The 14,137-nt window shown below is 38.2% G+C and overlaps 1 protein-coding gene across 2 annotated transcripts in view; it reads right to left on the reverse strand.

Moving 5' to 3' along the window:
* The window catches only part of LOC116231792 (VPS10 domain-containing receptor SorCS1-like), a 277,398-nt gene that overhangs the window by 76,390 nt on the left and 186,871 nt on the right, over positions 1-14,137 (reverse strand). For both annotated transcript variants that reach the window (XM_090145485.1, XM_090145486.1), the window contains exon 6: positions 6,159-6,223. In XM_090145485.1, the coding sequence (XP_090001611.1) occupies positions 6,159-6,223 (65 nt within the window). The remainder of the gene's footprint in view (positions 1-6,158; positions 6,224-14,137) is intronic.

Consider the following 14,137-nt stretch of genomic DNA (forward strand, 5'->3'; position numbering starts at 1 on the left):
CACCACCATTGTTTTCTTCTACAGGCACGCTATCTCTCTCAAAACACTAAAAGCAGTGTCATCTTGCATCCCATGCCAATGGGTTACCTGTCCCGCGAGCACACAGAGGTAGCAAGATGTGTGCTGCTGGGAGAGGCCATCAAAGAAGATTAAAGAATCTCCTCTATCAGAGATTTTAAAGAGCAGGACAGGCTGACATCTGTTAGAGGAGACTGAGGCTTTTTCAATCCTGTATTAATGGAAGAATTGGGACTGTGTCTATTTCTGCTGGGATCACCTGAGTCTGTGCAGCAGCAATTGTACCATTGATGAAGATTTACTAAGGCAATTCCTGTGAACTTTTACAGTGCAATTCTCCATGGCTTCAATTCTAAAATGCCAGTAATAACTACTAAAGGGCAGAGCTCTGAAATTCCTTAAGCTGATCTCCCAAACAGCCAAACCATGAGATGTGCACACCAAGAATATCCTACTCTGCTACAGGGAAGCAGAACGAAAGGTTTCTTGCAGTGTTTGGATCTCTCATTTTTCCTAAGGGAATTTTTGTTGTGCTCACATTAACTCAAGGATTTTGTTTCGATGTCTGATTCTCATGGACATTTTATGTGATTCCATTGGCAGAGCTTTGTAATTTAGCATTAATTAATGTCAATTAATGTATTCAGTTGCTAAGCTGTGGAATTAATTTCATTAGTTTTCCCGCACAGATGTTTTCCCTGCCATAGGTAATTAGGACATTATGCTTTTCATTTCCAGAACCCTCACCTCCAACAACAGCTTCTGTTTTTAATATACAACAACAGAGCCACACTGCGCCTGAAGAGAAGAATATAACAAATCCTAGCTCTTATCCTCCCCTGACACTTTGATTTAGACAGTTTTAGACACCTAGAGTAGGATTCCTCTCTGAAAATGGCAACTATTTCTAAAGAGGATGTAAAAACACAGTACACAAGAATGGAGGAGACGTCTTGTAAGGGAAACCTCTGACAAAATTAATCTGTGTCAGTGGTGAAACATGCTAACATGCAGTAGGAACTGAGAGCCAGAGGGTTCCTGTGCCATGAGTTGTTTCAGTCTTTTCTGTTTAGCTCAAGCTCCACACTAACATGTTCTCAAGGAAAGTATATTCCAGAAACACGTTCTTGGCTTAGCTGGTGGAGATGGAAGGTTGTTGGTGGCTACTGGAGGTTGGAAAGCCTCTACAAAAGTACAAAGAGGAGTATCAAATTCCTGCATGAAGCAGAGCAAGAATTTTTTCAGGACACTTTGTTCCAGAGTGTTATTTTGGATGACAAAATGTTGTCATTTGTATGAGCGTTATTTTGGTAAGGCTCAAGCCTTACCACTTACTTCTTTCCAATCTAAGCTTGTATGGATTTTTTGGGAAATTCTGATCACAAAGATAGTGAGAGGAAGAATTCACTGTACTACAGCAAACACATTCCTCCTACTTTTTATTTTCTTTTCTGAGGAATACGTGCTATTCTCTACAATCAAATCCACTAATGACAGATCAGGAGTTTATGTGAAGAGCATCCATGCAGTAGATGTCTTGTTTGTCTTCCAGACTTACTATGGACTACACCTTATTCATTACCGAGCAACAAACATTATTAATAATTTCTGCTTTTGAAGGATGACTGACATCCTTTAACTAATAAACCTTAAGAACATGGTAGTAACATATCTCAGCAAAGACCCAGGCCTGTAACTCATCTCCAGTGGTGACTAATAAGAGAAACCTCGAAAAGATTGTAAGAATTTGTCCACATACTTTGCATTTAAGGCAAAACCTTCAGTGGGAATAAATACCACTGTTCAACTGTTCTCTCATACTATACTGTTCCCACTCCCTTTTGCTCATGAAACACACAGAATGACTGTTCTTTATCTATTCCCATCTGAACTGAATGTTGATTTGTGAAACATTTATGATATGGGGATATATTCACAATTCTCTAGGTCTCTGCAACTGCAAAACAATTATCAGTAACGAAGATAAAATGGTCCAGTCCATTTACTAACTGGCTCACAAATCTGATTTTGTCCTACTACTCCCTTTTCTTCCTTGCAAGTCAGAGTCAAGAGTCTTTCTTTGAATGGGTAAGTATATCTTTTGCCATTTCTATCATGAGGATACAATTAGAGAAAATAACACATTTCATTCTCCAAGACAAATACTAATCATCAGCTGTGGTGGGAAAAATAAAATAAAATCATTGCACACGTTTAGGGTACTGAGAATTAATTCACCACCTCAGCTATATTAGAAAAGGCCTGTCAAACTAGGTTGCCAATTTTTTTTCCACTACAGTCCTTATTTTACTCTTCCTTGCAATGCTGTGAAAAGGTAAATTAAAGTCCTAGCACAGTTTTGTGATTCAGATACCACTGGCAAGATGCTCAGTCACTGCTGATCAGCAAGCAGAGCATGCCAGCTGACCCCAGGTGAGGTCTTAGTCTTGCCTGCACTCACAGCAGTTCCTAAATTAGCTTTTATTAAGAAAAGCTGCTATGAGAAAAGCAAAGGAAATATAACTTCTGAAATATCAGAAACTCTCTAATTCTTTGCAGAACATTAGGAACATATGCTATATATAATATAAAATTAAAAACTTTATACTCATAATAATTTGAAATTCATCTACATAAGCAAATGTGAGCCTCATACACTTGTTAATTTTCCATGGAAAATCTTAGGCATCCTTTAAGCCAGCTTTGCCTTTCTTTGGAGCGAGCCAATGGGTACACAGTTAATCTCCAAATGCCTTGTAGAAATCCATCCTTTAAATTCTCACCAACAGACTGGATTCCTTGATGGAGATCACTCGGAAAAAATTACATTCTCATGTCAATTAGCCTGAATCAGGCCTTACTGAGATACCTCTCCCTCTTCAAAACAGATAAAACCATGAATTAAGGATTCTTCTCAAAAACAACAAGCAATCGGACAAATAAAAAGTGTAGGATCAGTATGCCCTTAAGATTATACACCTCCTGAAAGCATTCAAATTGCATTTGAGCAAATATGGATTTAACTTCCACCAGTCACTCTGGCTGCTGACTATGGTGGTGAATACAACAAAGAGAAGCTTATCATGTTGTTAAGAACTGTGGGGGATTAAATGTCTTACTGGGGTGGTGACCTGAAACCAGGGAAAAAAAAAAATCACAATTCCTGCTGACTTTGACAGCATGGTCTGATCCTGTTCCAAAATCAAAGCAGAACACCAGGGACACCCAAGCATACAAATGGAAATGTGAGATAAGGTTCATTGGAACTTCTTCCAACTGAGAAAAAATCAGGTTTTCCTACTGTACTTTCAAGCCCAGCTTGACTAGGATCGGGCCTGAAGCCTTCAAAAAATTAACAGAATCATCTCTTCTTGATTCAGACATCTGAGAAGATAAAAATTTATCTGGTGCATTCCAAGATTTATACAACAGGTTTCAAAACACAAATGGCAATGACTAGCCCGGCTAATTTGCCTCCATCAATACAACTAAATCATACAGTCTGTACTCGGTTTGTTTAGTAATACCTGAAGCCCAATTTGATGAGATAATGTGTTCAGGATGAGCCCACATTTTTCTGGATCGTGAGAAAGAAGAAAATGAAGGAGAATGGGAGTGCAGGTACAACACTGCTAGCCAGATCCTCATCAAGTGTAAATCAATGTGCCACTAAAGTTACACTGATTTATGCCTGCTAAGAGACTCCTATTTTGGCTCTTGTAAACCTTTTACATTATGTATATAAATACAATAAATAAAATGCACAGACAAGCTGTAATCGGAGAGCAGAGTTAGAGAGTTATTGATATTCTAGCAGGGAAAGCCCAATACTAAGGTTGCTGCTGATAGATGTTCTCAGACAACCCTCTCACAAGGAGATGGGCTAACACTCTGCTGACATTTTCTCACCTACAGCTGTTCTTGTACCACTCAGCTTCTGCTGGAAAATGTGCCAGCACAAGAATGAGGCTGTTTTCCTATTTGAACTGAAGTAAACAGGTTTTTGTTCAGCCCTTATATTTCTACTGATTTGGTACTATAAGGCTCTAGTATACAAGAAAGGTGAATACATGAAATCTGTCATAGTAACTAGAGTAATTGACCATGTTCATACTCTCTCAGCCTGCTTCAAAGTCCTGTGACCTGCAATGCTAACAAATGTCTTCTGGCAAAAAATGCAGTGATATGTTCCAAGGTTACTGCTTCAAGCTGCCCACTCTAGACCTCTGCCAGCGACCTATGCTTTCCAGAAGAACTAACAAAACAGAGCATGCACTTACAGGATATCAAACATCTTATACTTCTGATGAGCTGGGAACCTCTTGACTCATGAGCAGAAATTTCAGCCCAATTTGCAAGGGAGGTCACCAAAGGCTGAAAGTTGGAAGCCACAGCTAGATTTATATTAGCAGTTTTCTCGTTGACTAAATAGAGAAATTTTAAGTTGTCCTGCCTACCAACTAAACCAAAATAAGTGCACCCAGATCAGTCACTTGAGCTTGGCTGATGAGCAATAACTTTAGTAATGTACCTGACCCCTCATCACAGACAGTTTCATCTACCTATGCTTTAGTTTCCACCCCAAGATCTATACTAACCATACTAATTTGTTAAGCAGTCAAGGAATCTTTTGTGGAATTGTGCTATAGCTGTGCAAAATGTTCTTACTGGAGGCTAAGAACTCAAATAACACTTTTCAAGGTATTTGCAGTGTGGCACCTTCTCTGCAAAGTGTGAGACAAACATCCCTCAAAAGCATCACTGGAATATAGCTCCTTAAACACTGATTAGAGTTGTTTGTCTAAATGACCTCAAATTCCAAAAGCCTCTGTAACAGCAATTTTTTTTTTTCTGCTGAATAAGATGCTGTCCTATTAGAATATTTTATTCTCATTTAGCTTGTCATGACGAATAGAAAGCTTCATGTCCCCAGCCTTCCCACTGTGTTCAGGTAAGTGAAGCTGAGAGGAGAAATAATAACAGAGAACACAAATGATAAAAAAAATAGAGATAATAAATTCTTTCACTTTTACTAATCTTGCATATCCCAAAATGGAAAGAACTTTAAAACTTTATGATTTCAATCACAACTGTTTCTTTTAAAAATTCACCTTCCAAAAAATTCTCTTTCATGCTGAATTTCAATGAATTAAAAAACTGATTACTTACAGTTACTTTTTCAGACAGTTTCTAAGTTTCCAATGAGAAACATATATTTTAAGTAACACCACCGAATTTGAGGGTACAATTCAGGGGAGAATTTGATCCTCTTTTAAAGGAATTAACTGACTGCATCATTAACACTAACATATTGGAAATGGCACAAACCTGCTTGTTATGTTGCAGTAAAGTTGCTATTACAGAGGAAACAATATGAAATGACAATGACAGGGTTCATGGCAGCCCGGCTTTTAGCGTGATGCCTGAGGCAGTCCAGTGCTGTGGAAAAGAAATCCATGGAGAAAGGTCTGCAAAGGCAGGGGAGCTGAAAGAAAAAGCTTGAGGAAGCATGGGAGAGAAGAGGAAAGGACAGAAGGTGGCTTGAGGTGCCTAGGAGAATTCATAGCCAATTAGGAGAACAATCTGGCATTGCAGGTAAAGGCAGTTGCTAGAATGGAGAAAAGCACTTTGAGAGGCAAAGCAAAGAGAGAGAACAGCTGATGAAAGTGAAGGACAATGACAAGTAGTAACAGTGAATAATACATTTAGGTTGGTAAAAGGCTTCTAATGCAAGAGAAATGAGGTGCTTTCAAAGGCAGTACCTAAGGCAGAGTATCCCTGGTCAATTGAAATGGTTCGGTAAAGCTGTGTTCAAGGCAATACTACGATGATTATTGTGTGAAACAAGAAGTAGATAGACTATGTGACACTGGAATCTCTCTTTCATAAACAAAAATCACACAGGAAAAAAAAAAAAAGAATTCTATTTCAATTACTTCTTATCACATATTCTTCCTTGCTATATTCTCAGCTTTTCACAGGCTCTTAATCCCAACTTTTTATCGACCTGGAAAGACTTCTCTTCTGACAGACATGCTTTAAACAAGTGAACCATTAAAAACTCAGATCTCCATCATGGTGTATTTAGAAGCATTTAAGGGCAGTTTAGAATACCACTCTTTGGAAGATGAAGTACTTACGACCATCCACTGTCTTTGCTTCCAGGTGCACAAGATCTGGCTCTCTACCAGACACCATCATAGACCTGCAAGAGGCATATTGATTCAAATATGTTAAAACAAATACTTTGGGTGATATCTGAGACATTCATTTCACATGATTCTGTTCAGCTGGATCCATACTCACACTCTCAATTAAAAGCTGTTCATTTTAAAACAATTTTGGAGTTTCAGCTAAAATAAACTTGAGAATTTGAAAAACATTCAACTTTTCAGTGAATTGATACCATTACACTTATGGTGTACACTTACTCCTTTATTTTGATTCTATTCTCCATTTTTGGGACTTGTTTCTCTTTGCATTGGCATCTGACCTTCCGATGCATCCTCTGGTTTGTTTGGTAGGTTGTATTTCATCTCAGGGTGAGATACGGCATACTTGGATTGATGGGATAATAGTGTTTGCCAGCATACTAATTATAGCTGTTCCTTTATATTGGACATTTTATGCACACTTGCTTAATTGACACTCTTAATGATCAATATTCACACTCATTAATTAAGAAATTTTAAAAAACTCATTTCATTCTGAGACATTTTATCACTTCTGATCTAATAAAAACAATGTTCCATTAAAAAAAGAAATGTTAGATTGGCTCATAAAGTGACTGTTCACTCTGAATTAACAAGAAACAACAAAGACATTGAGCATTGCAAATAAGGAGTTTCTAAACTCAGGCTTTGCTTTCTTTACCAAGGTTCTTCTTGACCAGCACCACTCATCTTGACAACTTGCTGGTAGATGTACAAATGGTACAGTTCAAATGGCTACCACTTTGATGCACAGCCAGAATTTTTGCATTATTGGCTGCAAGTATGTAACAATTTCATCATAAAATGCCCTCAGCAGCAACTCTGAAAATCAGTCTTGTTTCTGGTCTTGTCCCTGTCAGCCAAGGGATCATCCTAGATTAAGGCTAAGGGTTAAACAGCCAGTTCTGTGTTAGCTGCTTGACCTCCAAGCTAATAGATGCATGAGGGAAGAGAAAGATCCGTTTCCATTGACAGACAGAATTAGATGCTGCTCTGTTCAAAGCCTCATTATTTTTCAGGAAATCAAAAGTGAAATTCAAACAGTGATTTAAACCTTAATTCAGTTCCCACTGACTGCAATCAGAGGCAGCTCCAGCCCTTAATCATCATGCACATTAACCAATAACCATTATAAAAATGTTAACAATAACAAGAGTATTTGTGTCCTGATTAATCCTCAGCATCGCTGACAAAACGTGTAACAATTCTTTAGCTAGACAAGCTTTGGATTTTATTTTGTTTGGGTACTGGAAAGATTCAGAAAAGTCTCTGAGCCAGCAAGGATTTCACCTTCTTTTTATTTTCAAAAGTCCTTATGGCAAGGTCTTCTTCTCCTAAGCATTCAATCTATATTTAAATTCCCTACTTCTTGATGACTGACACAAGGTGGGTGGGAAAGAAGTACCTTCCTAGGGTATTTTTCCTTTACCTGCCATCATTAGAGAATTAGGGTAAAAATGCTAGAACTGCTGCTTACAAATTCAGTGCAGGATGGATCGATGCAGGTGAAAAACAGCCCTAAAAATAAAGCTTATAATTTGGCTTATCTCCTTTTTATCCTTGTTTATTTATTAGGCTTTAAGCACATCTGGAACTGGGCTATTCCAGAAAATACTGTTCAGCACTCCTCCTCCTGACCTAACAAAGCTCCAGTGGGGATGTGAACTCTTCAAGAAAAAAGGATTGTATTTCATGGACTTGAATACTTTGTCTCCTCAGAGACGTGCAACAGTGATATTCATTCAGCAAAGACCTTGTTGCCCTGATTAAACCCTGTGAACCTACAGTCAGGTGCTTCAAGAATTTCCTCCTCTTTTCTGACCCCAAGAAACACCTCTATTGCATCTTTTATTGTGAAGACAGCAAAAAAAATGAATGAGATATGTCGCACTGACAGATGGAAAGTGATTGTCATTGCTGTTTCCACTTCTGAAATGAGCCATAATTTACATCAAACTCTTAAATGTCTTAACGGTAGTATATAAATATCTGAACCCACCAAGCCCAGAAAGTTAGAAGGCAACAGCATTAGTGACCTGCATACTACTTCACCTCATGCTAGGACAGCCAGAATTACGACTGCAGAAGCTTCAGCTTCAGGCAGAATTAAGTCATCAATTATTCCAAGGATGGACAGGACAAGGATGGCTAAAATATGACTCATGATAAACACTATTTTTTACTCAAGGGCTTCATTTTTTAATTTTGATGTTGCCTAGCCCCCTACAAATCAGAAGTAGAATGAGAGACTAAGAAGAAAGCCATGGCCCAGGGAAGCTACGGCAGTTTCTTAAGTCAAACAAGACGTGAGGTGGAGATAAGAATCATATCAAGGTCTCCATACCTGTTACCTGACAGAATACACACTCCATTGCTTTGCTATAACTGTCCTAATTTACTTGTGGCAACACAAGGTCATACAGTCTGACCTATGCATGATAACATGGGCCTGACAATAATGATAACAAAGTATAATCAGTTGCAAAGAATAGCTGATTTACAAATACTTATCTTCTCAAGTCAGTGTTAGCTGTACAGGGTTGGCATCTGGGAACACATTACTCACATCTAGATTCTGCTGAGAGACTATTGTTCAGAAAATTGTAAATGTCACTTTTTCTCATATCATGCTGTCTTATACCATGGTAGTTCTATGATATTTCTCAATATATCCCTTTATTCTACCTGAAAAATTACATAAAGTAATATGCACCACACCCAGTTACACTGTACAGATCTCTGAGCTAGTCACACTCAAATGTACACAGTGAGGAAAAAGAGGCAGTTTTGCACAGTGGTTCACCTGAACTGTCTTAGGAGTTCATTTCACAAGAAGTCAAACTATCTCTGAATGGGTTGTTTCTTACTATTGAGTATAACATGTCTGGATACCTACATTACAGACATTCACATGATCAAATAAGTGACTCAAAAAAGATAATGAAGATAATGTGGCAGACCTGGAGCATGTTTATTAACTAAATTTTAAAAATCGAATTGGAGTGTAGCATGGGTTGTAAGTAAAGGGAACAGACAAAAAGGATCCTCGATAGGTGAGGATAAGAGACTTCTAAAAGCCTGAGTATCATTAAGTAATGGTGCTAAGCCCATGGCATAGGTATGAAACACAATGAATAAACTTCATTTATTATAAGGAAATTCCAGTCCTCATTGATGACTGGATATGAAAATTCTTCTACCAAAAATCACATGATCAATAAATACAAACTTACATGTGGAAAAAAAGAACTACATGCCCTGGATAACTCCAAAGCCTCAAAGTTGGGGTCTATAACTTGAGGTGAGTGCCCATTCTACTTCAGTATCTTTTGTCAGTACAATCAGGTCAACATACATTTCACAAATTAAAGAAGGAAAAGTGCTGTGGATTTAACAGCCTATAAAACAAACACCCTGCAAAGAACATGGATACAGGTGAGCAACACTCTGCGATCAATCAGTTACTAATTTTCTTTCATATATTTCTCTGAAAATAAACAGCACAAACCTTGCCATGCCCTTTTCTGAGCATCTGCTTTTGTAGCTATGCTGGTAACACCTTGTTCTTTTTCAATTCTGTCCTTTTCTTTCAGCATCCATTTTCAGAGACCTATCAATCACACATACAGCCACAAACTTTTCTTCTCTTTTCTTTATGCTTTCATTTCATGATAAAATAATGGCATGCCCCTTGCTCATTCCTTTAATCCTTCCCGAAACTTCAGAATACCAGGGATATGCTAGCAACACCTTCTGCTGAGCAGTACCTATTGTATTTTTCCAATTATCTTTTTTAGTGTTTTGTTGGTATAACTGTCTGGATGTTTTGGGGAGGGCAGAAAAAGAGGAAAAAAAAAAAAAGAAAAGAAAGAAAGAGAAAAGATTTAAAAAGCCAAAAGGAATGTAAGTTACCCCATTGTCTTTACAGAAGATTCTCACATTATGCAACATGTAATATACTCCCCCAGTCCTATTACAAAGTTGCTTCTGAAAATTTTAATTCCCTTCATGCTTGCTAAGTAGCCACCTGCTCTTGAAAGCTTCACAGATCAATACCAGTGTCTGTAGCACAGTAATTGCTCTGAATGCAGATTCTACATCCAACCATGAGAAGCAGCACAAGAAGACCCAGACTCATCTTCTGATGTAGAATGAGACTGAAAATAAAAAGCAGTCTGGCAGTGCACATGGCAGAGCAAATGCTAGCTGGCACACTTCTGTAGTGCCCTACCTTCTTGCCATCTTCTCTGTCTGACTTCTCACTAAAATCTTAGTTCCAAGGCCTACCAGATCTCGAGTCAAAGAAACTGCCTAGAGAGTTTGTGGTATCTCCTCTCTGGAAGTCTTCGAAAGCCATCTGGATGTGGTCCTGGGCAAACTGCTCTGGGTGGCCATGCATTAGCAGAGACTGGAACATAGGGACCCAGAGGTCCCTTCCAACCTAAACTATTCCATGATCCTATGAAATACAATAAAGACCTATTTATCCTGTATTTCCAATTCTTCTAGCTTTTTATTTACTTTAATTGGAAAAAGCAATTATTTACATATATTAGGAAAAGATAAAGCTTGTAAGGCCATCAGACCACTCAAAACTGCAGAAGGGCATCACTGTGAGGATAGCAAAAATTTCCACATGGGGTATTTTTAATTTCAAATTACCATTTTTCACAAACAAAGAACTCAAACTGGACTATATAGACTTTTAATCTCATGGACTTGTGTATCTTGAAAAGTAGCTTCAGATGCATATGATATTGGATGCTTGAGCTCGGACAGAGCCACATCATAACTGAGACAATATGCACAATAAATTTGATGGCAAAATTTTCATACATCATTCATATTAAAAATGCCCACAATAGCCAAGATCATTGGTAATTTAAGCTAAGCAATTTGAGACTTTTTCTTAGAAGCTGCAAAAAAGGAAGAAAAAAGGTCCAGAATGAAAGGCTAGAACAGAAATTCTATCACCTTTGCACAACCAGAACCACTCATAAAAGTGCAAATTGGTTCATTCTTCTTATGGGGACTGAGATCTTACACAAATTTCTACCGTCTCAGAAGAAATGAACAAGCACAGAATCAGGACTAATCAGTACTTCTATGACTATCCCTCACTTTCTCTTGAAGAAGAACAAAAAGTATGATTTGTTCACGTAGCAAAGATGGTAGATAGCTGACAAACATCAGCATAACGCTACTAAAGCACATAGCACGGAAAACCCAGTTTAATCCCTCAGTCGTTAAAAATACTTATTTCCCTATATGCCCTCACTTCCCTTCATGCCAACTTGTCCTGATCTTCTTTCTGGCTGTTGGAGAACGTGCTCTCAGAGATCCTTGTGCCAAAGTTGTCTTATGAACATAAATATTCTATCAAGCTTTATCCTGTCACAATAGAGCCATAAAGTTGTGCTGTTCAGCACATGATAATGGCTTTGTAATTCAATTATTGGTAATATTTGCCTTCAGGGACTTGTCTTCCTTTAGCCTCAGCTCTTATATGAATCCCTTATCATAAATCTTGCCAGTGCAAAACCAGCTCCCTCACTACCTCTGGGACACACGCTGTCACTTCATGTTAAAAAATCTGACAGCTTATTCCAAATTGTTGAACGGCAGGTTTTTGTTTTTAAGGCCAGAGTGCAAATAACATCATCAGATGATGTTTGTACAGTCCTTGGTAGCATCAATTTTACTAGTTCCACTGAAGCTCTAAATCTTAATTGCCATTCATAAAAATAGTAACGTGTAGTCCTGAACAGAGAGCTTTCTGTCCAGAGATACTTGACAATCAACCTTTAAGTAACCTTCCCTGCATGCAACTGATTTGCTCAAGATCTATGGAAAAGTACAAGATGAGTAGAACAAGACAGAAAAAGGGGTTGAGGAAAATTTTTGGCCTCAGCTTTACAGATAAACTCCTCTGATTAGTCAAGAGCACAGAGACCTCACTGATTTGACCAAGATCACATAGTTGTTATGTAGCACAGATAAAAATAGTGCAGAGTCCTTCAGGCTCCTTTTTCTTTTACTACAAAATTCACTCCATGCGGACTTTGCTGATACTCTCTGTTCCTTTTTCACTCAATGAAAAAAACTCCCCAGGGAGTTTAGCAAGGCAGTGAATTCTTATGGTTTCTTTACTCCCCATTATGTGAAGTTTTACAGATTTTACTATTTCTTGAATATTCTCTAAAGAATGCTTTCTACCTTTTACATCTCTTAACCATTTTATTCTCCTGATTTGTTTTAGAAACAAAGTGCTAGATTCCAGACAGATGTAAACCAGCACTTTATTTCTTTATACTTGTCCAATAAATTTTTCCTAATCATCATCTAATTAGATTTTCCCTTCTGTACCTCTGCATTGTTTTTCCATCATCATCCAATTAGATGAAATGCTCTAATTTTGTGCAATTCAACTAGCAGCCACTGGGCCATATCCATCCTATGGTTCTTGACTTCATCACCTTTTCTCTAGAGGGGACAGGAAATAATAGCACGGTGAATAAAGCCCAACCAGGTAGACTCTTCCTAGTTGAGCCATTCTGCAACGCTGACCTGGAAAACCAGATAGCTGTTGCTGTTAACACTAAAATAAATGGATGTGAACTTTCAGTAAGGTAAGCATCCACTGCTAGTAACACAAAGGCAGGAGGGATGTCTTAAAGTCAGAATCTGATGTTAGTTATCAGGATCAGATCATGATTTTAAGACTCTCCTGTATACACCTGTCTCATGTATTGGAGGACACCAGAGTCATCTTCCTTAGAATTGGCTTGAGGAGAGCTTGCCTTGAGGAAGGTACTCTCTAATTATAGCCTCTGAACTCAGCTCCCTGATATCAGGCACCAAATCTCCCTGATTTACTGCTTTTTTGCTGGTGTAGTCTAATAGGATCATAGCTTCCCACTGTGCTAAGATGCATCTCTGGCATCTTGTAGTGCTGTGGCCCAGTCAGGATGTTCTGGAGGAGGTCAGGAAGTCATTTACAGCAAGTGTCAAGTGAACTTTTCTTAGAGAATACGCTTCTCATTAACCATACAACAAAAAACAGCACTGAAACCTTCCTGACATTGACCCAGGCAAATCCACAGCTAGATGCACTACGTAGTTGTCTCACTCTCTTCATGTGCTCTCCTTTATAGATGTATCCAGAGCAACCAGCTTCTTAGTTCAGTGCTTGCTGAAAATTGACTTGTTTCAGAGTTATAAGTATTGCAGGCTTCTGTTATTGAGGAACTTCCCAAACAGATTTGAAACAGGTGCACTAATGGCTGTCAACATCCATACATCTTCAGTAAGGGAAACATGAAGAGCTGGGAAAAAGTTAAAGTGTATGGAAACCTTCCCTCATTAATAAAGTATCTTTAGATTTATTTATTCATTTATTTTAAGATAAATTAGTTGAAATTGGAATAACAGATCACACCAACCTGTATATCAATCGGAATAGGCTGGTCCCAAAGGCTTACTCAGAGAGACTATACCTCTTCTCCTCCATCCTCCCTACTCACAACTGAAGAATAAAACTCTAAAGTGAGGAGGGGGCAAAGTCAGATTAATGGGTAATGGGTGATGAATTTTAGGAGCACATTCAAGGTATTCTTTTACACTTATCTTTGGAGTTCCCCCAATAAACAAATAGAGTCAAGAATGCTCGCTTCCCCCCTCACAAAATGGAACTATGCCAAACTAAGGTTTTGACACTGAGGAGATACATTTTGCTCTGACTAATCCTGAGTAACAAGTTTTCTCCAGAAACTATTGGGACCAGAGGATCTGATTATTATAGACTCAGAGGACCAGAGTTTCATCAGTACCCTGCTGTGTGACTTCAGTTAATTTTCTCATTCTTGTCCAAAGAAGAAAAATACGTATTTTGGATCTCAGTTTCTTAA

This window comes from Phasianus colchicus, chromosome 8 (assembly GCF_987193195.1).
Source record: "Phasianus colchicus chromosome 8, bPhaCol1.hap1.1, whole genome shotgun sequence".
NCBI lineage: Eukaryota > Metazoa > Chordata > Aves > Galliformes > Phasianidae > Phasianus > Phasianus colchicus.